This window comes from Eleutherodactylus coqui, chromosome 4 (assembly GCF_035609145.1).
Source record: "Eleutherodactylus coqui strain aEleCoq1 chromosome 4, aEleCoq1.hap1, whole genome shotgun sequence".
NCBI lineage: Eukaryota > Metazoa > Chordata > Amphibia > Anura > Eleutherodactylidae > Eleutherodactylus > Eleutherodactylus coqui.
The window spans coordinates 282777638-282804969 of NC_089840.1; the positions used below are offsets into that span (position 1 = coordinate 282777638).

The following is a 27332-nucleotide window of genomic DNA, read 5'->3' on the forward strand; positions in this document are numbered from 1 at the left end:
TTAGTGGCCAGTCAATGAGTGTTTTCATCTTTGTATATATATACACTAGCTGATATACCCGGCTTCGCCCGAGTTAATTTAGTACAGGTGTTTACATGTTGTTTGCAGGGAAAATGAAGTCATAGTTACTTGAAAACCAAGGAATAAAATATGTATACACATATAGGAGTGTTAGATTCTCCTCAGACTGTATGTAGCAATGTCCCTCTGCAGAATGTGCAACCCCTACCACTCTCCTCACATTTTACTTTTAAAGGTAACGCCCCTTTTTATTCAAATTTACCCCCAGACTGGAGGTTGCAGCCCCTTCTTAGCCTTAGGGGCTCCATCCCTGCAGTGCATGGCCGCTTCCTTATGTACTTTATAGCCTTTCAGTATATACTCATAGAGGTGAGGTAGATTCTCCTGAGTATATACACACAGAGATCAGTTATATTCTCCTCAGTATACAAATCATTTCCCTAGGCTTTATGGTTTCTGAGAAAAGAACTATGTAATGTACGGCGGCTTTTCAGTTTTTTATGCTTAGAATTAAAGGGGTTGTCCCGCGCCGAAACGTTTTTTTTTTTTTTTCCAACCCCCCCCCCGTTCGGCGCGAGACAACCCCGATGCAGGGGTTAAAAAAGAACACCGGAGAGTGCTTACCTGAATCCCCGCGCTCCGGTGACTTCTTACTTACCTGCTGAAGATGGCCGCCGGGATCCTCTCCCTCCGTGGACCGCAGGGCTTCTGTGCGGTCCATTGCCGATTCCAGCCTCCTGATTGGCTGGAATCGGCACATGACGGGGCGGAGCTACACGGAGCTACATGGAGCCCCATTGAGAACAGAAGAAGACCCGGACTGCGCAAGCGCGGCTAATTTGGCCATTAGACGGCGAAAATTAGTTGGCTCCATGGGAACGAGGACGCTAGCAACGGAGCAGGTAAGTGAAAAACTTCTGATAATTTCTGTATGGCTCATAATTAATGCACAATGTACATTACAAAGTGCATTAATATGGCCATACAGAAGTGTATAGACCCACTTGCTGCCGCGGGACAACCCCTTTAAATATTGAAGTTGCAACCCCTTTGCTTTTCCCATTGGGACATAAAGAATGGTTGTGGCAAATTTCATGTTTGTGCAGTTCATACGTGTGTTATTAGTTACTAGAGATGAGCGAGCACCAAAATGCTCGGGTGCTCGTTACTTGAGATGAGCTTTTCGCGATGCTCGAGGGTTCGTTTCGAGTAATGAACTCCATTGAAGTCAATGGGCGACTCGAGCATTTTTGTATATCGCCGATGCTCGCTAAGGTTTTCATTTGTGAAAATCTGGGCAATTCAAGAAAGTGATGGGAACGACACAGAAACGGATAGGGCAGGCGAGGGGCTACATGTTGGGCTGCAACTCAAGTTCCCAGGTCCCACTATTAAGCAACAATAGCGGCAAGAGTGCCCCCCCCCCTCCTCCAAACAATTTTTACTTCTGAAAAACCCTCATTAGCAATGCATACCTTAGCTAAGCACCACACTACCTCCAACAAAGCACAATCACTGCCTGCATGACACTCCGCTGCCACTTCTCCTGGGTAACATGCTGCCCAACCCCCCCCCCCCCCGCACGACCCAGTGTCCACAGCGCACACCAAAGTGTCCCTGCGCAGCCTTCAGCTGCACTCATGCCACACCACCCTCATGTCTATTTATAAGTGCGTCTGCCATGAGGAGGAACTGCAGGCACACACTGCAGAGGGTTGGCACGGCCAGGCAGCGACCCTCTTTAAAAGGGGCGGGGCGATGGCCTACAATGCTGTACAGAAACAATGAGAACTCCAATCCTGTGCCACCTCCGTTAGGAGCTGCAAACGTGGGCATAGCAATGGGGAATCCATGTGCCACACACTATTCATTCTGTCAAGGTGTCTGCATGCCCCAGTCAGACCGGGGTTTTTTATAAATAGTCACAGGCAGGTACAACTCCGCAATGGGAATTCCGTGTGCACCCACAGCATGGGTGGCTCCCTGGAACCCACCGGCTGTACATAAATGTATCCCATTGCAGTGCCCTGGCCAGCAGAGCTAACATCAGATTAAATGCAGGTGGGCTTCGACCCACACTGCATGCCCCAGTCACACTGGGGTTTTTTATAAGTAGACACATGCAGTTAAAACTCCCTATTGTGAAGTCCCTGTGGACCCACAGCATGGGTGGCTCCCTGGAACCCACCGGCGGTACATAAATATATCCCATTGCAGTGCCCAGCACAGCTGAGGTAACGTCAGGTTTAATGCAGGTGGGCTTCGGCCCACACTGCATACCCCAGTCTGACCGGGGTTTTTAATACATAGACACTGGCAGGTACAAATCCCTAATGTGAAGTCCCTGTGGACCCACAGCATGGGTGGCTCCCTGGAAACCACCGGCGGAACATAAATATATCCCATTGCAGTGCCCAGCACAGCAAAGCTAACGTCAGGTTTAATGCAGGTGGGCTTCGGCCCACACTGCATCCCCCGGTCACACGGGGTTACAACTCCGTGTGGACCGACAGCATGGATGGCTCCCTGGAACCCACCGGCGGTACATAAATATATCCCATTGCAGTGCCCAGCACAGCTGAGGTAATGTCAGGTTTAATGCAGGTGGGCTAAAAATTACTAGGATTACACTGTAGGCCAGGGCCCCAAAAAATTGGTGTACCAACAGTACTAATCTACCTCAGAAAAATTGCCCATGCCCAACCAAGAGGGCAGGTGAAACCCATTAATCGCTTTGGTTAATGTGGCTTAATTTGTAACTAGGCCTGGAGGCAGCCCAGTTAAAATAAAAATTGGTTCAGGTGCAAGTTTCAACGCTTTAATGAGCATTGAAACGTATAAAAATTGTTTACAAAAATTAAATAACTGAGCCTTGTGGGCCTAAGAAAAATTGCCCGTTCGGCGTGATTACGTGAGGTTTCAGGAGGAGGAGCAGGAGGAGGAGGATGAATATAATACACAGATTGATGAAGCTAAAAGGTCCCCGTTTTTGAGGGTGATAGAGAACGATGCTTCCATCCGCGGGTGCAGCCTACGTATTGTTTAGGTACCGCTGTTGTCCGCTGGTGGAGAAGAGAAGTCTGGGGAAATCCAGGCTTTGTTCATCTTTATGAGTGTAAGACTGTCGGTTGACAGGTGGGTACGCTTATCCGTGATGATTCCCCCAGTCGCACTAAACACACTCTCTGACAAGACGCTAGCTGCAGGACAAGCAAGCACCTCCAGGGCATAGAGCGCGAGTTCAGGCCACGTGTCCAGCTTCGACACCCAGTAGTTGTAGGGGGCAGAGGCGTCACGGAGGACGGTCGTGCGATCGGCTATGTACTCCCTCACCATCCTTTTACAGTACTCCCGTCGACTCAGCCTTGACTGGGGAGCGGTGACGCAGTCTTGCTGGGGAGCCAGAAAGCTGGCAAAGGCCTTGGAGAGTGTTCCCCTGGCTGCGCTGTACATGCTGCCTGATCTCCGCGCCTCCCCTGCTACCTGGCCTTCGGAACTGCGCCTTCTGCCACTAGCACTGTCGGATGGGAATTTTACCATCAGTTTGTCCGCCAGGGTCCTGTGGTATAGCATCACTCTCGAACCCCTTTCCTCTTCGGGTATGAGAGTGGAAAGGTTCTCCTTATGCCGTGGGTCGAGCAGTGTGTACACCCAGTAATACGTAGTGGCCAGAATGCGTGTAACGCGAGGGTCACGAGAAAGGCATCCTAACATGAAGTCCGCCATGTGTGCCAGGGTAACTGTACGCAACACATCCTCCTACAGGATCCTCCTCCTCCTCAGGCCATACACGCTGAAAGGATGACGGGCAAGCAGCATGGGTACCCTCAGCAGTGGGCCAAGCTGTCTCTTCCCCCTCCTCCTCATACTCCTCCCCCTCCTCCTCAACGCGCTGAGATATAGACATGAGGGTGCTCTGACTATCCAGCGACATACTGTCTTCCCCCGCCTCCGTTTCCGAGCGCAAAGCGTCTGCCTTTATGCTTTGCAGGGAACTTCTCAAGAGGCATAGCAGAGGAATGGTGACGCTAATGATTGCAGCATCGCCGCTCACCATCTACCCTTTGAGGGTAGACTCCTCAAAGTTTCCAAGGACCTGGCAGACGTCTGCCAACCAGGCCCACTCTTCTCTAAAGAATTGAGGAGGCTGACTCCCACTGCTCCGCCCATGTTGGAGTTGGTATTCCACTATAGCTCTACGCTGCTCATAGAGCCTGACCAACATGTGGAGCGTAGAGTTCCACCATGTAGGCACGTCGCGCAGCAGTCGGTGCACTGACAGATTAAACCGATGTTGCAGGGTCCGCAGGGTGGCAGCGTCCGTGTTGGACTTGCGGAAATGTGCGCTGAGCCGGCGCACCTTTCCGAGCAGGTCTGACAAGCGTGGGTAGCTTTTCAGAAACCGCTGAACCACCAAATTAAAGACCTGGGCCAGGCATGGCACGTGCGTGAGGCTGCCGAGCTGCAGAGCCACCACCAGGTTACGGCCGTTGTCACACACGACCATGCCCGGTTGGAGGCTGAGCGGCGAAAGCCAGCGGTCGGTCTGCTCTGTCAGACCCTGCAGCAGTTCGTGGGCCGTGTGCCTCTTCTCTCCTAAGCTGAGTAGTTTCAGCACGGCCTGCTGGCGCTTGCCCACCACTGTGCTGCCACCCCGCGCGACACCAACTGGTAGCGACGTGCTGCTGCTGACACATCTTGATTGCGAGACAGAGGTTGTGTAGGAGGAGGAGGCAAGTGGTTTAGTGGATACACCGCCGCAGATACCAGCACCGAGCTGGGGCCCACAATTCTGGGGGTGGGTAGGACGTGAGCGGTCCCAGGCTCTGACTCGGTCCCAGCCTCCACTAAATTCACCCAATGTGCCCTCAGGGAGATATAGTGGCCCTGCCCGCCTGTGCTTGTCCACGTGTCCGTTCTTAAGTGGACCTTGGCAGTAACCGCGTTGGTGAGGGCGCGTACAATGTTGCGGGAGACGTGGTCGTGCAGGGCTGGGACGGCACATCGGGAAAAGTAGTGGCGACTGGGAACCGAGTAGCGTGGGGCCGCCACCACCATCATGTTTTTGAAGGCCTCCGTTTCCACAACCCTATACGGCAGCATCTCCAGGCTGATCAATTTGGCTATGTGCACGTTTAACGCTTGAGCGTGCGGGTGCGTGGTGGCGTACTTGCGCTTAAACCGTTGCGCTAGCGACGGCTGGACACTGCGCTGAGAGACATTTCTGGATGGGGCCGAGGACAGCGGAGGTGAGGGTGTGGGTGCAGGCCGGGAGACGGTCGTGCCTGTGTCCTGAGAGGGGGGTTGGATCTCAGTGGCAGGTTGAGGCACAGGGGGAGAGGCAGTGGTGCAAACCAGAGGCGGTGAACGGCCTTCGTCCCACCTTGTGGGGTGCTTGGCCATCATATGCCTGCGCATGCTGGTGGTGGTGAGGCTGGTGGTAGTGGCTCCCCGGCTGATCTTGCACACCACAGTTCGTCGGTCATCTGCACTCTCAGTGAAAAACTGCCAGATCTTTTGAGCACCTCGGCCTCTGCAGGGTGGCATGGCGCGAGGGGGTGCTTTGGGAAACAGTTGGTGGATTATTTGGTCTGGCCCTGCCTCTACCCCTGGCCACCGCACTGCCTCTTCCAACCTGCCCTGCTGCTGCACTTTCCCCCCTCTGAAGACCTGTCCTCAGTAGGCTTAGCAAACCAGGTGGGGTCAGTCACCTCATCGTCCAGCTGCTCTCCCTTCGAATCCTCTGTGCGCTCCTCCGTCGGACTTACTGCCCTTACTACTACCTCACTGATAGACAACTGTGTCTCATCGTCATCATCCTCCTCACCCACTGAAAGCTCTTGAGACAGTTTCCGGAAGTCCCCAGCCTCATCCCCTGAACCCCGGGAACTTTCCAAAGGTTGGGCATCGGTCACGACAAACTCCTCCGGTGGGAGAGGAACCATTGCTGCCCATTCTGGGCAGGGGCCCAAGAACAGTTCCTGGGAGTCTGCCTGCTCCTCAGAATGTTTCATTGTAATGGAGTGAGGAGGCTGGGAGGAAGGAGGAGCAGCAGCCAGAGGATTCAGAGTTGCAGCAGTGGACGGCGTAGAACTCTGGGTGGTCGATAGATTGCTGGATGCACTTTCTGCCATCCACTACAGGACCTGCTCACACTGCTCATTTTCTAATAAAGGTCTACCGCGTGGACCCATTAATTGTGAGATGAATCTGGGGACACCAGAAACGTGCCTCTCTCCTAATCCCGCAGCAGTCGGCTGCGATACACCTGGATCAGGAGCTCGGCCTGTGCCCACACCCTGACTTGGGCCTTCGCGTCCTCGCCCGCGTCCACGTCCTCTAGGCCTACCATTACCCCTCAGCATGGTGTATTACGAGTAGAGCAGAAACAGAACGCTGTAATTAAATGTTCCGCTTATTGGCCTGTGATTGGAGGCTGACTTACCTTACGGAACGCACAGTAGAGCCAGGAAACAATTTTGCGCACGCCTGTAGTGAGACGTAGGTGCGTATCACTCAGCTAGTGGAATTCACAGCGCAGAAGCAGTCAAGTCGCCAAAGGGCAGTGGTACGCCTTAAGTATTTGGCTTCCCTTTTTTTAAATGGTGAGCTGAAACAGCAGACAGATACTGTATGCAGCATATATTATGTTTACTGTTTCCCTCTGGCGCTATCACGGCGGTGATGTAACGGAGACAGCAGAGCCAGGAAACAATTTTGCGCACGCCTGTAGTGAGACGTAGGTGCGTATCACTCAGCTAGTGCAATTCACAGCGCAGAAGCAGTCAAGTCGCCAAAGGGCAGTGGTACGCCTTAAAGGAGTTGTCCGGCCACACAGGGTAAAAATTTTTATAATGCTGCTGCTTTCCTTTCAGTAAGGATAGTAACAGACAGCATACAGGGGCTCAAACCGGCTGGCAGATCAGCTGCAATGTCAGTTTCTTACCTTAGACTCTGATGTTCACTGCAGCTTTCAAAGATGGCGCCTCTGTGCTGCCTTCTCACATGCTCTGCGCTCTCCCTCCTCTGTGTGCGCGCTCCCGATGGCAGTAAGAGACATGAAAAGGCAGGATTTCCCTCAGCTCACGTCCTAGCCCCGCCCACGACACGCCCACCTCTATTGAACTGCTCTACAGTCTCTCCCCGCCCAGGCCCCGCCCCCTGCTAAAGTAAAGTAAAACATTTCCCCACACACACATGCCCTCATAGTGCCCCTCTCACAATGCCCCCCCCCCCCCCCACTTCTGTCAGCCGGGTCCATGCACACACACATCACTGCACCCCCCCCCCCCTGCACACATCCATCCATCTATCCATCGATCTCTCCCTTTCCACACACCCCCCCTTCCCCCGGGACTTCTGTTAGCCGGGTCCGTGCACACACACACATCACTGCACCCCCCCCTGCACACATCCATCCATCCATCCATCGATCTCTCACTCTCCACACACACACCCTTCCCCCGGGACTTCTGATAGCCGGTCTCCAGACACCACGAACACACACATCACTGCACCCCCCCCCCCCCTCACACATCCATCCATCCCTCTCCAACTCCTCCTCTCCAACATTTCTCCCCTACTCCCCCTACTCCCCTTCTCCCCTTTCACATACTTTTCAAGTCCCGATGGTGTCTCCTTGGCTCTTCTCCAAGCAGCAGCGGCAGGCAGTCACTCACTCCGCTCTGGTATATGAAACCAGGAAGTGAGTGTACTGCGCATGCGCCGACCAGCGGCGCGCGTCCCCTGCGATGATTAGGTAAAGAGCGCGGTCCCGGCGGAAGAACGAAGGACTGCGCATGCGCGGAAGGGAAGAGGTGCGTTCCCGCGCCGACGAGAGCTGCTGCCGGCCCGACAATCAAATACAGACGATTTCTTGTCGTAACCACGGACGACCGAGGGTCAACACAGGGGGGGCACTACTAAAGGTAAGTGAATAACTTCTGTTTGCAACATTTTCAATGCACAATGTACATTACAAAGTGCATGGAAATGTGCAAACAGAAGTAATGAGATATGATGTTTATGGCCGGACAACCCCTTTAAGTATTTGGCTTCCCTTTTTTTAAATGGTGAGCTGAAACAGCAGACAGATACTGTATGCAGCGTATATTATGTTTACTGTTTCCCTCTGGCGCTATCACGGCGGTGATGTAACGGAGACAGCAGAGCCAGGAAACAATTTTGCGCACGCCTGTAGTGAGACGTAGGTGCGTATCACTCAGCTAGTGGAATTCACAGCGCAGAAGCAGTCAAGTCGCCAAAGGGCAGTGGTACGCCTTAAGTATTTGGCTTCCCTTTTTTTAAATGGTGAGCTGAAACAGCAGACAGATACTGTATGCAGCGTATATTATGTTTACTGTTTCCCTCTGGCGCTATCACGGCGGTGATGTAACGGAGACAGCAGAGCAGGGAAACAATTTTGCGCAAGCCTACTGGAACGCTTAGCTGCATATTAGCCCTCTGCCTTTATAGACAGTATATCTCTTTCACCTTTCCCACTGTCCCTGCCTCACCAGTACTGCACCTATACTGAGTAAAATGACTGCAGACTGAGGACGCAATGGTCTGCACGCCCGATATACAAAAAAATAAAATACAATTGTGCAACACTCCTAAAAGCAGCCTCAACAGTACTGCACACGGTCAGATGTGGCCCTAAGAAGGACCGTTGGGGTTCTTCAAGCCTAAAATAACACCTAACACGCTCCCTATAGAAGCAGCAGCATCAGCAGCACTTTTCCTGATCTATGTCAGAATGCATGTGTGGCGAGCTGCGGGCGGGGCAGATTTTAATACTCGGGTGACACCTGATCTCCCCAGCCACTCACTGCAGGGGGGTGGCATAGGGCTGGAACGTCACAGGAGTAAGTTGTAATGCCTTTCATGTCTTTCTATTGGCCAGAAAAGCGCGCAAATGTCTCAGAGATAAAAGTGAAAGTAACTCGAACATCGCGTGGTGCTCGCCTCGAGTAACGAGCATCTCGAACACGCTAATACTCGAACGAGCATCAAGCTCGGACGAGTACGCTCGCTCATCTCTATTAGTTACATTACATATAAGGGCACTTACTTTTGCACTTAGAATTGAATAATCAAGTTGCCTTGATTTTTCCTACTTACAACCCAAAGAATGTTCATGCCAAATTTCACGCTTGTACGACTCCGGGAAGTAATATAACATAGGGGGTAAGTTATTTTTTGCACTTAACATTGAATAATCGAGTAATGACTCCTTTTCCTATTTTGGACCTAAAAAATCGTTGTGCCAAATTTCATGTTTGTCCGACATCGGGAAGTTAGAGAACTAGTGGCGAGTCAGTCAGTCAGTGAGGGCTTTTGCCTTTATATATATAGATTTTGGCTGAATAAGGGAATATACAGCTGAAAACCCCGACAACACAGACTCTTCTCTACATGTAGTCTCACCTGGGGGGTCATCTGTAGGAAACTCCTCCTTACACGGCTGATCCCCCCTCACATATGTCTCTGTAGCATCAATAGGGATCAGATCATCCTCCAGTTTCACCAGCTGTGAAATAAATATTGAAAAAGTCATCACACAGTTGGAGAAGTCGTGTGGAAGGTTTTATATGGCCAGAAAAGGTCATTAATTAGTATGAGGAGCCGGAATGACATGACAGCAGTAGTGATGTGGGCCAAATAGCTGCAGGTCTCCTGTATAACTCCAACCTGTTGCTTCTTTATTCCAATCAGAAGTCTCCAGAACCAGAAAATAGTGATAAGATGCGGAGATCTAATGTCTGCGGTCGGCTGTAATCCTGCCATCTCCAGCTTTCTCATTACACAAGTATCAATCATATAATAAGACTAAACACAAGACCTTCCCAGCCGTCCTACAGACCAGAGGGAAGATTTCATGAGACCTTCTCTCCATCTACCTGATCATCCTGTGGAAGAAGAGGCCGGGGACATCTCTCCGCTGCTGTTCTCTTACTGGATCTACCTGCAGAAAACACAGACAGCCACTGAATTCATTCTCTACATACAAATAATAAAGGCCATGTGGATTTAGTCCTGTCTATTACCTGGTGATGGGGTGGGCTGGTGGTCCTCCATCATGATGTCCTTGTACAGATCCTTGTGTCCTTCTAAATACCTCCACTCCTCCATGGAGAAATAGACAGTGAAGTCCTGACACCTAATAGGAACCTGACAACACAATGATACCATCATCACCCAGACACGTTATACCGCCATAGCGTTACTGTATAATGTCCCAGCATTCCCAGCAGCATCACCTTTCCAGTCAGCAGCTCAATCATCTTGTTGGTGAGTTCTAGGATCTTCTGCTCATTGATCTCCTCAAGTATCAGGGGGCGAGGTGGAGGCCCTGTGATTGGGCTCAGGGGTCTTCCCCATCCATCAGACACCGGGGCCTGACAGCCATCACTAGAAGTCTTCTTCACTACCGTGTAATCCTGTTTATGGGGAGATACATCCATAAATATCCCTGCAGACATTTCTAGAGTCCTCCCAGTCTGGTCCAGCAGTTATGTCGGCTCTTCACATCTGTGTTCCTCAGTTCTGTTGTTCTGTGAGGGCACGTGTATATATTGCTATATGTTTTTATATCTTTAGACCTGCGTGCAAATTCTATGCAATGCTTTGTGACAAAAAACCTAATATTCAAAATACGTAATATGCATTCTTAAAAAATCATATCAGATACGACAAAGGCTTCTGCAAGGTGGAGAAAACTGTTTCTTGGAAAATTACAAAGTGGAACAAGATAGAACGGCGATTAGCTTGGCAGTTTAAGGAACTTGCAACATCTTGCTCGAAGGACTGAGGAGAAAAAGAGAAGTGTCTGCTATGAATAAGGAACATGTGATTGATACAGCCGCCTGTCTGATTAACTTTTGCTATGGACAGTATTATGGACATATATGGTGATGCTATATATCTGGACCAATGAGATGCTATATGCTTTGTGTAGCAACAGGAGGGTATAAAGCCCTGTGTAAGCCAGTAAAGTGTTGGCCATTACTTCCGTACAGGGAAGCATACCAGACCTGTCTGTGGTGTTTTTCCTTTACCGTCGACAGCGGGACATGAGGGTGGGTTTTGACTGATGCTGCACTGATTGATTACCCTGACAGTTCTATTCTGTTGGCTGTTCGGCATTTTACCAGCTGCAATAGTTTCCAGCATTCCGGCCGTCTTCACACTTGGCTGCAGCATTTACAGTACAGGCCATGCGGGGGAGATTTATAAAATGTCTTTCACGCGGTGCCGGTATTTTCTATAACAAATCTACTTAGTCTTTGAGAACTGCGGCAGATTCTAAATCCGCAGCGAGACTATTTATACTACGGATTTATGCTGCGGATTTTGAACCCCTGAAGAACAAAGGATAAAATCCACAGAAGTTTGTCAAGTAAGTCCGCAGCATAATACGAGCAATTTAGGCCACCTGCACACGAACGGATTTGCCTTAACCCCTTGAGTGGCGGGTTTCCTACCACCCTGTCGTGCCCACCAGGGCAGGTTTTTTAAAATGGTCTAATAATTGAATTTCAACTAATTTTGCAGTTGCGTCTCAAGAGCCATAACGTTTTCATTTTTCCATTGACATGGCCATATGAGGGCTTGCTTTTTGCGGGACAAGTTGTGATTTTTTAAACAGGGGGGAGGAAAAAAAGAAATGGGGAAAAAAGAAAAAAAGGGGCCATGTCATTAAGGGGTTAAATAATGTATTAACTTCCTTCTCTGGGTCATTACGACGCATGGATACCACATGTGTGATTGTATTTTTGATTTTTTACAAAGTAAAGGGAGAGAAGTGTTTTTATTATTTTTTTAATAATTTTTTTACTTTTTTTTTTTTTTTTTAAATTTTTTTTTGTCCCTTTAGGGGACTTCCACAGGGGACCCATCAGGACCCCCTGATCACATTCCGGGGGTCCGATGGTGACAGCCCTTTATATGCTGCAGTGACAGCCCTTTACATGCTGCAGTCACATAGACTGCAGCATGTAAAGGGTTAACACAGCAGAGATCGAGGTTTTCTCTGATCCCTGCTGTAAGAGCTGGTACCTAGCTGTCCTCTGACAGCTAACAACCAGCTCTCTCTGCCACAGAGACCATCGGCTTGCTTCTGACAAGCCGATGGTCTCTATGGCAACCTGTAAACAAACCAGTGCAGGAGATTGCCGGCATATCGGCAATATCTTCTGCTGGTTTTTCAAAGCCCTTGCACTGCTCTGTGTGGGTCTATGCAGGCGGAGCACACTGCCACAGCTTGTGGCATTGTGCTCTGCAGCTCCTATAGTGATACATAGCCCGGAAATCTTCCGGGCTATGTTGCTATGAGCAGTGGAGCTCGTCGCGGAAAACTTCCGGGCGTGCCACTCAAGGGGTTAAAGGGGTTGTCCCGCGAAACAAAGTGGGGGTATACACTTCTGTATGGCCATATTAATGCACTTTGTAATATACATTGTGCATTAATTATGAGCCATACAGAAGTTATTCACTTACCTGTTCCGTTGCTAGCGTCCCCGTCTCCATGGTGCCGTCTAATCTTCAGCGTCTAATCGCCCGATTAGACGCGCTTGCGCAGTCCGGTCTTCTTCTTTTCTGAATGGGGCCGCTCGTGCCGGAGAGCGGCTCCTCGTAGCTCCGCCCCGTCACGTGCCGATTCCAGCCAATTAGGAGGCTGGAATCGGCAATGGACCGCACAGAAGACCTGCGGTCCACTGTGGGTGAAGATCCCGGCGGCCATCTTCACAAGGTAAGTCAGAAGTCGCTGGAGCGCGGGGATTCGGGTAAGTACTGGACGGTTTGTTTTTTCTATGCCTGCATCGGGTTTGTCTCGCGCCGAACAGGGGGGGGGGGCTATTGAAAAAAAAAAAACCGTTTCGGCGCGGGACAACCCCTTTAAGGACTCCATGGCCGATGTCTGCACCAAATACCATCCATAGCATGCTACGGAAAAACGCTTTTTCCTGCACACTTACGGAAGCAAATTGCGGTTTCCACGAGCGGAGGAAATATCGCAGCACATTTCATTTTCGTGGGATGTTAGCATGGATGGCTTCCATTTAAGTCAATGGAAGCTACTCGACACGCGGTCCATCCGCAACTGACATTGCAGGCAGGTCACAGATTCCAATTCATCACCTAGCGACGGTGTGGGGGGAAAAATTGAGAAAAAAAAGCTGTACAGCGCATGTCCGACAGTGAGTCGTGTGGACCATCCGCAGTACAGATGAAGAACAGAATTGACAGGTACAAGCAGATGCCGGCCGGGCACAGGGTCAGACTCCACTGTGGGCTACCGCATACAGAAATCAACCTCTTTGTGTGCAGGCGGGCTTAGATGTGGCTTTGGCCCCTGCGTATTTACTGCGTAATAGCTGCAAGCTACCACTGTGGAAAGCCCGCAGTAATCATGCTTCATGTGAAGGTGGCAGAAAGACTGAATTGGCAGTAAGTCCTCTGACGTAGATGTGACCAGAGACTGACATAGATAAGAATGATGGAACGTGACGTCATACTCAGAATCTCTCACCCACTGACATACCGATCATGGTCGCAGCGGTCGCAATAGCGATGCGGTGCCTGCACAGAGGGGGCCCAGAGGCCACCCTCCACCATATACTAATGCACATACAGTGCATTACCGGCTTGTCGTACTGCCAGCCACGTGATTATTACGAGTCAGACAACAGAAGAGGAGGAGAGAGGCAGGCAGGCACACACATAACATGGCTCGGAACAGAGGAAGCTGATGATGATGTCATACCCCTGCACTCCTGCACAGTGTACAGCATCTCTGTGCCTGCTTGTCTCCTCACACAGAGAACTGGTCCGGGGTATGTACCTATCTGTCTCTCTCATCTAACGACCTATCACTCTCATCTATCTATCTACCAAGCTCGCTCATCTACCTACCTATCTATCTCTCATCTAGCTACCTACCTATCTCATCTATCTACCTACCTATCTCTGTCATTTATAGATCTATCTACCTCTCTCATCTATCTCTCCATCTACCTACCTATCTCTCTGGTTAGCGCAATCTTCGCTATTTGATATACTGTGGGTGCCATATTAGATAGGAATAATGTACAGGCCTGGAGACCCTTTTAAAAGAGCACACGTCTAAATCATGTGTGCCAAGGTTCTCCTTTTATTTAGGCGGGTAAAAGTTTATATAAGGGAGGAGCTTCCCCTGAGCATACTCTATTCTTTCTGGACTTGTCTGAAGGAAATACTTCCTGTGTTTCTCTCCAACCAGCCATTTTCTGTCCCTTTACATAAAGGCATTCCTAGATGTGTTTTCTGGTTAAAAACCAGTTTGACCAGTTTTTGGACAGAAAGCACTGCTCCTTCAATTCTCGTGGAGGAGGGGGGGGGGCGATGTTCCCTTCCCCCAGAGGATTAGATTAGAGACACAATATAGCATCTTCACAGCTTATAAAAATACAGAAAATACAGACAAGATGGTGAACCTCTCAGCCATCTACCAACTCTCATCTACCTACCTCTCTCATCTATCTATCTACCTTATCTGTCCATCACTGCTATATAGTTATGCATCTCCCTGTATAGACTGTATATAATTGCACATTTTGCACACAATTAAAAAATGCATCAAAAACACCTGCAGTTTCTTATAGTGAATGCGGTATCTTAAAAACGTATGTGGTCTTTGAATACCGCATGCAGTTTTTAAAAATGTATTCTTTTATTTTATTTCAAAAGTATAACAAAAAACATGAACACACCCTAAGGCCGCTCTCACACATGCGCTCAGAAAACGCAGTTCTAAATTGTGGCATTTTTACTGCAATTTCTAGCGGAGTTTTTGAACGCATGGTACAACATTTGACAGCGCTTCTAAATGCACCCCACCATTGTGATGCGTGAGGAGGTACGTTAAAAAACACAAAAATAGAACAGACAGCTCTCGAAAATCACGGCATTAGGAACACTGCATTCAAGCTCAGGTCTGAGTAACCCCATTAAGGTCAATGGGAGCATTGTACGGTGGTTAGCATGACGCTCGGGGCGCCGTATTAGTAGCGGTAAAGAGCAGTGTGAGAGAGTGGCCTAAGGGGCTACAAACAGGTTTTCCTGTAGTGCAGGATTTAGGCATGGCTACAGGGGGTGGGGAAGGCCCTGAGCTGAACTTTTGCACCCGGGCCCCTGAGCCTTTAGGTACGCCCCTGCTCTCACCTCTCCTGTAAGCTGAAAGAGTATCTCTAGGGTGAGGGTGAATATACTCTCCGCCATCTTGTCCCGGTTTCTCTCTATCCTTGTCGGGTCAATCAGGATAATTATCTGATATAGAAGATATCAGCCGAGGATCCTGAAAGGGAAGAAGACGAGACAATGTAACATCATACAAAATCCGCTATAATAATACAATTACCGGGCATTCCCCCCTCTTCCCTTGTCGTGGAATTCCTTTGTGGAACCACGGCTTACTCAATTTGGAATGTTTACACCCTTCCATATTAATTCTGAATTGATTATATGCGCATAAGAAGTTTCCACACTGACTCAGGTTCAGCATGCATAGCTTCCTCAATTCTCCTTTAATGTTGGGCCCGTAGCCTCTTTTAAAGAGTTTAACATATGGGCAGGTCAAAGATTACATAGATACAACGTATTGTTTAATTATTGGATAAGCATCTTGCAATTCTTCCATCCTCCGGTCATCTGTGATTGGCCATCAGGTGGTGGATTAGATGAGTGGGTTGTCTTGGCCCACGTGTGGTTCCTTCGATATGATTGGTTGTTACATCATGAACTATAAATTGCACAAACCTCCCATGTTATTTGCATACGTTTCCAGTAAAATTGCATGGGTAATTATTGCGGTAGCTGTTTCAGACTGCGGTTGTCCATGTCTGAGTTATACTGTCTTCCAAAGTTGCAAAACAGATGGAAAATGTAACGTGTTTATACTATATATTATCTTGTCAGCGTTTTGAGAACAGAAGTTTCATAAGAGGAAGCAGATACATTGGATATCTATATTTGTATCAGTAATGGAAAAGTACTGGCACTTAGTATACAAAATAAAAACAGGTTCATTGTCCATTACCAAAGGCCCACAGTCCAGAATATAGATATATTGGGTTTCCACTACACCCTTCCGCACCCCCGCTGAGCCCCAACACAACCCCCTCCACACCCCACTGCTCGGCCCCCACTGCTGACCCCCAGTTCATTAGCACCATTATCAGCCATCTTCAGTCTTCCTGACTGACAGGACTGCCACACAGCGCCACACTGTTCACAGCATTACCTGACTTGTCCCACAAACCCCAGACATGCTGGGTGCAAGGATGGAGAGGGGCGGAGTCAGGTGATGCTAGGAACAAAGCCACTCTGGGTGATACATAGGGGGCACTATAACTAAGTGGGGCAACAAAGGCAGCATTACAGCTTAGTGAAGACACAAAGGGACTTCTTAATTAAAGGGAAAGAGACATTACTAATTTGTCAGACCACAGAAGATGCATTAGTACTACAGGGGAGTTACTGAGAGGTTAATTGGGGCAGTGTCAGGATGGACAGAGTGTGCAGGGACAAGTCATAGCTGGAAGAAGTCTTCATGGTGGTCTGGGCCCAGAGAAAGAAGATAAATGGATGGCCACAATCAGAGGACACATCACCTGTGATCACTGAAGGTAACTGCACTGTGATCACTAACACTGGAGGTAACTGCACTGTAATAACTAATACTGGAGGTAACTGCACTGTAATCACTAATACTGGAGGTAACTGCACTGTAATCACTAATACTGGATGTAACTGCACTGTAATCACTATCTCTGTGTACAGCTGGTATGTTTTAGAGCTCTACCATCACTCTGAGGGGATCAGTAAGCTTCCAACACACAAGGATACACGGAATACAGGAACTTCTTAATGTGTGCATTTCTCCTTATATCTACATTAGTTAATCACATTGCAGTGAGGCTACATTCACATGAGGAGCTTTAGATGAGGTTTTGGAGAGTCTGTGAAGAGCAGCATTTAAAAAACAAAAACACCCCAAAAATGTTTAAAAAAAATAAAGCAGGGGTGGCGTGGCCAGCTAATGGAGGAGTAGGACACATCTCTGCTCGGCTCCAGCACCCGGCCCTAGTTATCCTTAATGCGGATGACCCAGACCTGGCTTTTAACGAACATGCCGAGGGGGAAGAAGAGGGGAGCATCACAGACCTCCCTGGACGACCCCAGAAGAAATATAACCGTCTTCCTGAGAAGAACAGCGGGAGCGGAGTCCCACGCGGCCGCTCCCAAGGTGGCGCCCGCAGCACTTCCAGCGCAGCAATCAAGCTCTGAATCAGACCTCGACCAGCAGCATGGAGCGAGAGCCCAGGGCAGACCTGGAGGCCGCGGTAGTCCGACAGCAGACCCTGGAACTACCAGCCACCACCACAGCGGAATCAGCGAAGAATCGTCCGCGGGAAGAGATACCCCGATACCCGCCGGTGGCCGCACGGAGGGGAGAGGAGGAGGAGCGGCATGGCGGGACAGAGACTTAGCACCCGTGGCAGCGGGACGCGAATACCCGGTACTCACCAGCGGCCTCGCGGAGGGAGTGAGAAGAGGAGCGGCGAACCGGTACAAAGTCACAGCTTCCGAGACGGCGGGGAGTGTACCCCAGGTACTCGCGGCGGCAGTAAAGAGGGGGGGAGGGGAGGAGCGGCGAGTGCCGGGACAGTGGCACAGCATCCAAGGCGGCAGGAGCGGTGAGTGCAGCTGGCAAGCCAGCTACAAAGGAGTGGGGAGACATTAACAGCCTAGAGCCGGGGTCCCCTGGGGCACACGCAGCCCCCCCCCCCCCCTCACATTACTATGGAGAAACCCTCAGGAGAAGAGGAGGAAAAGCATGTAGCACAGGAGGAAGGAGGCCCACATCAGGCCCCTTGTCCAAAGGGTCCCTAATGCCACAGAGGGAGACAGCAATGACCCCTACGAGCAGTAAGCCCTGTGCAGGAGAGAAACCAAATAAGGGACTCCCGCAGCACACAGAAAATGGGGGAGAACCCCCACAACAAGGTTCACCCCAGACCAGCGCCCGCTCCCCACCAACGCACGGCTCCACGTCACTGCTCAGCTCCCCACCGCCGCACAGTTTCTCAGAATTGTACTCCGGGCAGAGAGGCCCTACCATGGGCTCCGCAAACAGCCCTTACCCTTACCCCAACAAGCCAGCTACAGTAACATCTCAGCCGCAGCAAAGTGACCCACTGCCGCTAAAAAAGCGCTATTCAGAAGAGGCCCAGACAGACCGATTCCCAGGCCGCAACAAAACCCAAATCGACCCAGGGGTCAAAACGACCAGGGGGAACCCAGTAACAGAGAGAGTCAAATATCAATACTTAGACAATCCACCCAGATCCCAACCCCCCCCCCCATGCGGGTGGAAGATGAAGACTGGGATTGGAAAAAACGCCTCAAGGCTCTCCCAACCCAGGACCACATTGATGCTCTATTTCAGCAACTGCAAGATGCCCGTAAGGAAGATATGGCTTTCCTGCAACACTAGATCCGACAAATAGGCCAGAGAGTAGAGGCAGTAGAAGAGGCGCAGGAGAAGACCACTGAAACCCTAGAAACCCATAAACAGGAACTACACTTACACTCTCAACAGATAATGAAGCTCCAAACCCACCCCTCCTTAGCCCCCACTCTCCCACTTAGGGCTAACAGCTAGTTGAAGCTGTTATTTTCTGCCAAGCTTAGGCAGACCTTTAGTTCTAGGGGATCTACAGTGGCCCCTTTTCGTTTCCGTTTACATTTATGTTGTATGTTTCGCCCTTCTGTTTTCCCCCCACTTCCTCTTTCCTCATGTGCCCTTCCACAGCAGCCCCCCCCTCCAACCCATTCAAGAGAGAAAGAAAGCACCCACCCACCCCCATACTGAATTTTGAATAGCGAATTTAACCTTTTGCTCATTCAATACTAAAGGGCTGAACAGCCCACAGAAAAGAATACAGCTCCTCTCCCATCTCCACAGAAAAAAGGTGATGGTGGCTCTGTTGCAAGAGACCCATTTCAAAATGGGGTGTGTGCCAATCTGTTCCTCCTCGTACTACCCAACTTGGCTACATGGCCCCGACCCCCTCAGAAAGGCGGGAGGAGTCTGCATCACCCTTCATAGAACCCTCCAGAATCAACAAATCGATTCAGTGATCCACCTGGGAGGAAGGTATATTTTCCTCAAGCTGGAAATACTAGGCTTTGTAATCACCTTTGCCAATATTTATCTTCCAAACCAGAACCAAGTGCCTTTTGAAACAAGAGTGCTGAAGGCCCTGACCAACTTCGCAGATGGATCAAGAATAATTCTGGGTGGAGACCTCAACATGGTAATGGACCCCGCCGTGGACTCCTCTTCGTATAAGTCCTTTGTCTCCCGATCAGCAACCAGGACTCTTAAGAAAAAATTAGACACACTACAGCTAGTTGACTTATGGAGAATCCTACATCCAGAGTCTCGGGACGACACTTTTCATTCAGCAGCTCACAACTCCTACAGCAGGATTGATTATCTTCTGATCTCACATAGTCTTCTCGAAAGTGCCCCGTCCTGCTCATATGGAGACCTATCATGATCGGACCATTCACCAGTCTTTGGAGGTCTTGCGGGCTGGGGATCTACCCCAAGATACCAGTCCTGGAGACTAAATGATAATCTCCTAAGAGGCCCCATCTGTGTCGCCGCAATTAGAAAAGAGATTGAAATGTTCAAAGAGTCACATCTAGCAGATCAAACAGCCGCGCCAATAAAGCGGGAGACACTTAAATGTATCCCAAGAGGTGTGTTAATCTCCCAAGGTTCCAGAATCAAAAAAGAAAGATCCGCTACCCTATCAGGCCTACTAGCCTCTCTGAGAGCCAAGGAAACTGCTAACAAATGCAAACAAAGCGAAGTCCTGAGATCAGAAATCTCATCAATCCGACAACAGATCCTTGAGATTTTAGACCAGCGCTCATTGACCCTCAGAGACAAGCTTAAAAAAGGGTCATTTGAGTATGGAGACAAATGTGGGAACCGACTTGCCAGAACCCTCCACCCCAGGGCCCACTTACGTATATACCCAAAATACAATCTACCAGCGGCCATCTGATCCACAACACCAAAGACATCCTAGAGGAATTTAAATCTTACTGTGATAATCTCTATAATATCACCACAGACACCCAATCCACAACACCACTGCTTAAAAGCGAGATAGACACTTATCTATCCAATCATGCACCCAAGAGCCTGGCATCTGCGGAGGCGGATAAACTAGATCTAGACTTTTCACCCCAAGAACTATTAGATATAATCCAAAATCTAAAAGTAAATAAGAGTCCAGGGCCAGATGGCTATATGGCCAGATTCTATAAACTATTTGCCGAAGAACTCTCCCTAATAGCTTTAGAAGCATTTAACTCAGTAAATAGAGGATGCCCATTCCCCAAACAGGTGCGGCAAGCCCATATCACCATCATCCTCAAACCGGGTAAGGACTTCTCGGCCTGCGGGAGTTATAGACCGATATCGCTAATAAACGTTGATATTAAGATGTTTGCCAAACTGATAGCAAACAGACTCCAGAACCTAATCCCTAGACTGATCCACTTGGAGCAAGTTGGCTTTGTCCCAGGCAGAGAGGGACAACACCATCAAAACGATGTCCCTAATAGCCAGAGCCAAAGCAACAAAAACCCCTTTATGTCTCCTTTCAATTGACGCGGAAAAGCGTTTGATAGGGTAAGTTGGGCCTTCCTCTCTGCCACTTTGGAAAAAATTGGACTGGGCCCACGGATGCTCCAGTGGATCATGGCACTATATCAAGACCCTACGGCTAGGATCAGAGTAAATGGAACCCTGTCTGACCCGCTCAGAGTAAGCAATGGGACGAGGCAGGGGTGTCCCCCTCTCCCCCTTTCTATACATCCTAACCATGGAGACCCTAGCCAACGCCATTCGAAGTAATGACTAGATTAAATGCGTCAGTGTCAGCTCCTCGGAACACAAAATGGCACTATGATTTATTGTGGTATCTATCCAACCCCCGAGTCTGCATGCCCGTACTTCTAAAGGAATTTAAAAAGTTCGGAAGGATCAACATATACAAAATTAATGCGTAGAAATCAGAGGCCCTAAACATTTCTCTCCCGCAGGCCGAGGTCTCCCACTTGGAGTCGGTACTCCCCTTTCGCTGGGTCGGTTCCCACTTAAAGTATCTGGGAGTCAATATCCCCGCAGAGCTACCACTAAGCTTTAAACTAAACTTCACTCCCTTTGCTGAGAAACTCGAGAGAGACCTTAGCAAATGGAGCCCCCTTAATCTCTCATGAAATGGTCGAGTCAACGCAATTAAAATGGATTTATTGCCCCGATTTCTATATCTCTGTCAAACAATCCCGATCGGGCTCCCAAGAACATTCCTGAAAAAAATCAGATCCCTAATTTCCAACTCCGTTTGGAAAGGAAGCAAACCGCGTCTGCGTTACTCACTGCTAAAGAGGGGAAAAGAAAAGGGGGTCCTGGGCCTCCCAGACTTTTCCCTCTACCACAAGGCTATCATTGCAAATTGCGTCCTAGACATCCTTAAAAGTAGAAGCGCAAGGCTTTGGGTAGATATAGAACACGCAGGTGAAATAGATGGCCTATACGGAGCCCCCTGGATTCTGCCCAAATGGATTAAGTCGATACCCAACATCTCCCCCTTTGGCTTACAACTATTTAAGACATGGGCGAGTTTTGCCCCCCAATATAGACTGGTCACAGTCCCAGACCCCCTAACCCCGCTCATAGCAAATCCCCTATTTGAAGCTACTATAAGCCAGAAGGGACTGCTGTCTACCCCAGCGGAGCCAACCCCCAGACTGAGGGACATAGTGACGCAGACGGGCCTAGAACCCATGACCGAGATCTTAGAGCAGTCCCCACCTCAGCCAGGGTCCTGGCTTCAATACCTGCAGCTGAGAGGCTTTGTGAGTACGCGGATTCCGAAAGAAAACCTGACGGTGCCCCTGACAGACTTTGAGCAACTCTGCATATCAAGCCTAAGCCAGAGGCACATGATCTCCACGTTATATAAGATGTTGCTGGATCGGGAGACGAAGGAGGAGACCCCGAACTATAGGGAGGCCTGGGAACGGGAATTAGGGGAAAGCATCACGGAGGAGGACTGGTGTAAAATTTGGGCCCTAACCCACAAGCTATCCACGGCTGGCAAAATGCAAGACCTCAAGTATAAGATAGTCTCAAGGAGGTATAGGACCCCCGACCACCTACAGAGGATCTTTCACCAGTCCTCTCCCGTGTGCTTGAGATGCAGTGGGAGCCGAGGCACAATGACCCACATCTGGTTGGACTGTCGACCAGTGGCTGACCTATGGGACGAGGTGACAACCCTATATAACCACATCAACCACTCAAGAGTGATAATGACACCGAAACTAGCCCTGCTCTCACTGTTCCCGGGCAGCAAGAGAGAGACGCTAAATTAAGTCTCCTAAAACATTTCATATTAGCAGTGAGAAGACTCATCCCAAGGTTCTTGCGCTCTCCAACTGTTCCAACTAGGGGCATGTGGGTTGAAGAACTCCACACCCTCATGAGATTTGACGAACTGGAAGCCGAAGACCCAAAATCTTGGGAAGCATACTACAAGACATGGCAGTCATGGGTAGCGTTCAGAGGGTCGGACGACCTTAAACGATGGTTAGATCAAGGCTCACTTGACTAAACCACTACCCGGACCGGCGTTCAGAGGACTCTCCACCCAGAGTCATTCCTCTGCATTTATTTCTCCTTCCAGCCCCCACTCCCACCCCACCACCCCCTTTCCCTCCTCGTCTATTTCCCTTCCCCCTCCCCTTCTGTCCATGTGTGTGTTTTAGATAAGATAAGTTTACATGAATGGAAAGGTGGTACTGCTCCTACAATCTTAACCCCTTAGTGACGGCCCCATCGGGAAACTACGTCCTGTCTGAGTGGGCTTTAATCCTAGAGGACGTAGTATTATGCGTCCTCTTAGGATTAATGCCCCTCAGGCTCTGGACGTGACAGCTCCATGCTGTCAGTGCCCGCAGGTAGTTGACAGCATGGAGCTGTCATCCCGGGCTGCGGGCAGTCCCCCCCGACATTGCGATTGGCGCTATCCAATGGATAGTGCCGATCGCAATAAAGTGAAAAAAAAAGTGAAAAAAGTTAGATATTCAGCTGCCCTGATGAATCAGATCTATCAGGGCAGCTGAAAATACTCACCCGACTTGTCCGTGATGTCCCTTGGTGAATGGGTCCTCCGGTCCCCGGCGCCGCTCTTCTGTGCATGCGCGCCAGACGTATGACGTTACACGCGTGCGCAGAAGGCCGGGAGCCCCGGCAGATTCAAAATCTCCTGGCTCCCAGCTCCTGAAGATGTCCCCAGGATAGCGGCGATCGCGAAAAAGTTAAACTTTTTTTTTTTTAAAGTGTCAGTTTCACCTCCCCTCATGGATCGAATCCATGAGGGGAGGTGAAAATCCTCACCTCAGGTCCTCCAGCGATGTCCTTATCTCCCGGGACATGATAACCAATGGATTACAGTGATCATGTAAAGTAAAAAAAAAATTTTAAAGTGAAAAAAAAAGTTTTAAAAAGTAAAAAAATGTTAAAAAAGTTTACGTTTTCATCTCCCCTTATGGATCATATCCGTGAGGGAGGATGAAATGATGTACCTAAGGCTCCCGGATTTATCAGCGGACTTTACCCCAGCTTCTGCGCACGCGCCTGTCGCCAAAATGGCAGATGCTTGCACAAAAGCCGTGGATTGCCAGGGGAATTTTAAAATTTCCCCGCTCCTGGCTACAAAACTTAGCCGAGAGCCCAGAGATTTCACGGAGAGCCGCTTTGAGCGGTTCCTGATCACGTGTTTGCTGTTATCCAATGGATAATGGCAACCACGTCAAAGTAAAAAAAAGGTGAAGCTTCATCTCCCCTCACCGATGCGATCGGTGAGAGGAAATGAAACTTTTTACCGGAGGCCACCGTATTTAAACCCTGATGTGAACTTCCTCCGTGAACTTTCATGGATTCTGCACATGCGACCACCAGCAAAACACCGGACACATGAGCAGGAGTCGGGGAGCCTAGGAAATTTAAAATCTCCTTACTCCCAGCGATCAATGGTTGCAGAGAGACTAGAGCAGTGACCTTGTTGAGCGGTCGCTGGTCACGTAATAAAAAGGTAGCGATCTACCTTAGGCCGGTCTCACATGACCGGATAGGAATTACGGATTCCACATGCTTCTGATCTGCGGTAATACACAGATCAATCGCATTGGATTACACAATTCCGCTCACATTAGTGGGTCGAAATTACGTAATCCACTTGCAGAAAAGAGAACGCAACAGGTTCTATTTTACTGTGGATATCTGCAACATAGAGCCCATTGTGCTCCATGGTCGCGGATATACCCGCAGCCCATACGCAACTACATTGTGTACGGACTGTGGGTACCCGTGTCATCGCTAAGCGCCGGTGCGGGAAATACAAACAAAAAAATATGTAATGCGAATGACCGCCTGTGTGAGTAGGCAGTTATGCGCAGTACATTACGCGGCCGTACGCGGGGCTCACACCCAGGCTCACAGCTGGGATTCGCTGCAGGCCTCCCCAAGCGGATTCCACATACGGCCGCGTGAGCCCGGCATTATTCAGACCGCTACCTGTAATACGTATTTTACAAGAAGCCCCGGGAACGCTTGCCTTCAAGCAGTTCCAGGAGCAGCTTGTTGAGTGCCCTCTGTGTGAGACCGCCGCACCTCAACAATCTTACGAAGACTCACGGAGCGCCATTTTTTACACCCCATACCTGCTGCTGAGGTCTCGAAATACCCCCCAAAAAGCATGAGAGGAGGGGCATACCCGGTTTTATTGCCCCATGTACCCATCCCAACCAGCTTCCGTAATTACCCCTGTCTTCGGAAATAGCACATAGTTCACATTATTACTTTTATCTAAGATTTGGGAATGCCGAAAAGGGCGCGGACGGGGGGGAATCTTTAAAATGTGTCAATTTTTATTCCGCACAAGTGGGCAATGGGGCCAGGAATTTATTCATCTGTGCCCTGCAATCCAACGGGTGTTCCCTCCATTACAGGCCTTGCCATGTGTCCTGTAAGTAGATTAGGGCCACAATGGGTATGTTTCTGAACACGGGACAAATGGGGGAATCCATTTCGGGGTGGATGTCTTCATTCCTGTGTACACTGTACAAAAAAACTGTTTTTAAATTGACAAAATTGCTAAAAAAATGAAAATTGTAATTTTTTTTCCTTCTGCTTTGCTTAGATTCATTCAAATACTGTGGGGTCAAAATACGCAGTAGACCCCTAGATGAATTCGTTAAGGTGTCTAGTTTTCAAAATGGGGTCATTTCGGGGGCGTGGCCTGCAGACTAATCTCCGCTCGGCAAGGGCACTCAAAAGCGGATAAAAAGCTCCAGAGGAAAAACAAATCACCCCAGGGAGCCCAACAACGCACCTGAGGTGAAGGATGACAAGGAGAAGGACATCCAAATCAGTCCCGACCAGACTGGAGACTTTCTTCACGGCGCGCGGAGCAGCAGCCGATATGGCTGCTGAAGAGGCTTCCTGCTCCGGCGCTCGGGAAGGGATGACAAGCGGCTGTAAAGATAAATCATCAGGGAAGGAGAAACAGCAGGGGGCTGTCGGAAGAACTAATACAGCGGAGGACACCTCTCAGCAGCAGGTGAGAGATAACGATGTGGAGGAGGGAAAGAAGAAGGGGGGCACAGATGCAGGGCTCTCTCCCATTAAGATGGCGCCGACCACGCTGCTCCAGGAGCGTTCATCTCCCTCCCCCACAGGCAGCCCAGAGAAGCAGAGACAGAAAATGTCTCCTGCTGAAGAAATTGAGGCCAGCTCTGCTACATTCCTCAAGAAGGATGAAGGGAATGTCATTAAAAGCCTTTCTGCACTTGACAGACCAGTGACAGAACTGTACATCAAAGAGTTAGTGATGGCTCTCAGTGACACTATTCACGCCGACATTAAAAGCCTAACCTCTAATCTAAACGCATCAGTATCAGAAGTTAGGAATAGAGTGGAAAAAACAGACAACAAACTGGAAGAAATAGTCATATCCCACAATTCACTTATAGACGCCCACTATGGACTGGAAGAAAAAGTATCTAAACTCCAAAGCAAATTAACTCCTTAGTGACCAGGCTTTTTTGCTTTTTTCCATTTTTGTTTTTTCCTGCTCCCTTTTAAAAAATTGTAGCTCCTTTATTTATCCATCGACGTCGCTGTATGAGGGCTTGTTTTTTGCGGGACGAGTTGTATTTTTCAATGGCACTATTTATTGTACCATATAATGTACTGAAAAACTTTTTAAAAATTCTTAGCGGAGAGAAATGGGAAAAAAAACGACATTCCACCATCTTTCGGTGCGTCCTGTTTCTACGGCGCACAAACTGCAACAAAAGCAACCTGATATTTTTATTCTATGGGTCAGTACGATTACTACAATACCAAACTTATATAGTGTTTTTTTTGCTGTAGTACTTGTATATTTTTTTTAAAGATATTTAATTTTTTTCAATTATTTTCTGCGGTCATTTTGTGCGCGCAATAACTTTTTTATTTTTCTGTCGACGTAGTTGTGCGAGGGCTCAATTTTTGCAGGATGTCCTGTAGTTTCAGATAGTATCAATTTGGAATACATACAACTTTTTGATCGCTTTTTATTGCATTTTTTCTGAAAGACGGTAACTAAAAAAGTGTATTTCTGGCATTCTTTATTTTTTTTTTTCGGACGACTTTCACCGTGCAGGATAAATAATGCACTACTTCGATAGATCGGATTTTTATGGACGCGGCAATACCAAATACATATTTTTATTTTATGATTTAGATTTTTTAGTAATTGATATTGCAAAAGGGTGGTGATTTAAACTTTTATAACTTTTTTTTTTTACAATTTAAAAAACTTTATTGATCTTTTTTTTTTACTTTACTTTGAAGTCCCCCTGGGGGACTTTAACATGCGATGCTTTGATCGCTCCTGCAGTATGACGTAATGCTATAGCATTATGTCATACTGCTTTTTTACAGGCAGTCTATCAAGCCATTTGTCACCGTGACAGAAAGGAAAACCCTGTGTGTCAACAAGCCTATCACCGAGGGAATCACTAAAATATAACTTTTATTAGGTAAAGATAAAAATAAAAATGTATAAAAGGCGTGGACTCTTATTCCAGTTACACTCCTACTGGACAAGTAGATATTCTAACAGTAGTAAGTCCAT

General features: G+C 48.9%; 1 protein-coding gene and 1 pseudogene across 1 annotated transcript in view; both read right to left on the reverse strand.

Annotated features, from left to right (window-relative positions):
- The window catches only part of LOC136624412 (oocyte zinc finger protein XlCOF7.1-like), a 34127-nt gene extending 23631 nt beyond the window's left edge, over positions 1–10496 (reverse strand). The window contains exons 1-4 of the mRNA XM_066598388.1: positions 10284–10496; positions 10071–10194; positions 9924–9988; positions 9451–9553 (exon numbers count right to left, since the gene is read on the reverse strand). Of these exons, the coding sequence (XP_066454485.1) occupies positions 9451–9553; positions 9924–9988; positions 10071–10194; positions 10284–10487 (496 nt within the window). The 5' untranslated portion in view covers positions 10488–10496. The remainder of the gene's footprint in view (positions 1–9450; positions 9554–9923; positions 9989–10070; positions 10195–10283) is intronic.
- LOC136624334 (zinc finger protein 665-like) overlaps positions 1–27332 on the reverse strand; it is a 330544-nt pseudogene that overhangs the window by 136229 nt on the left and 166983 nt on the right.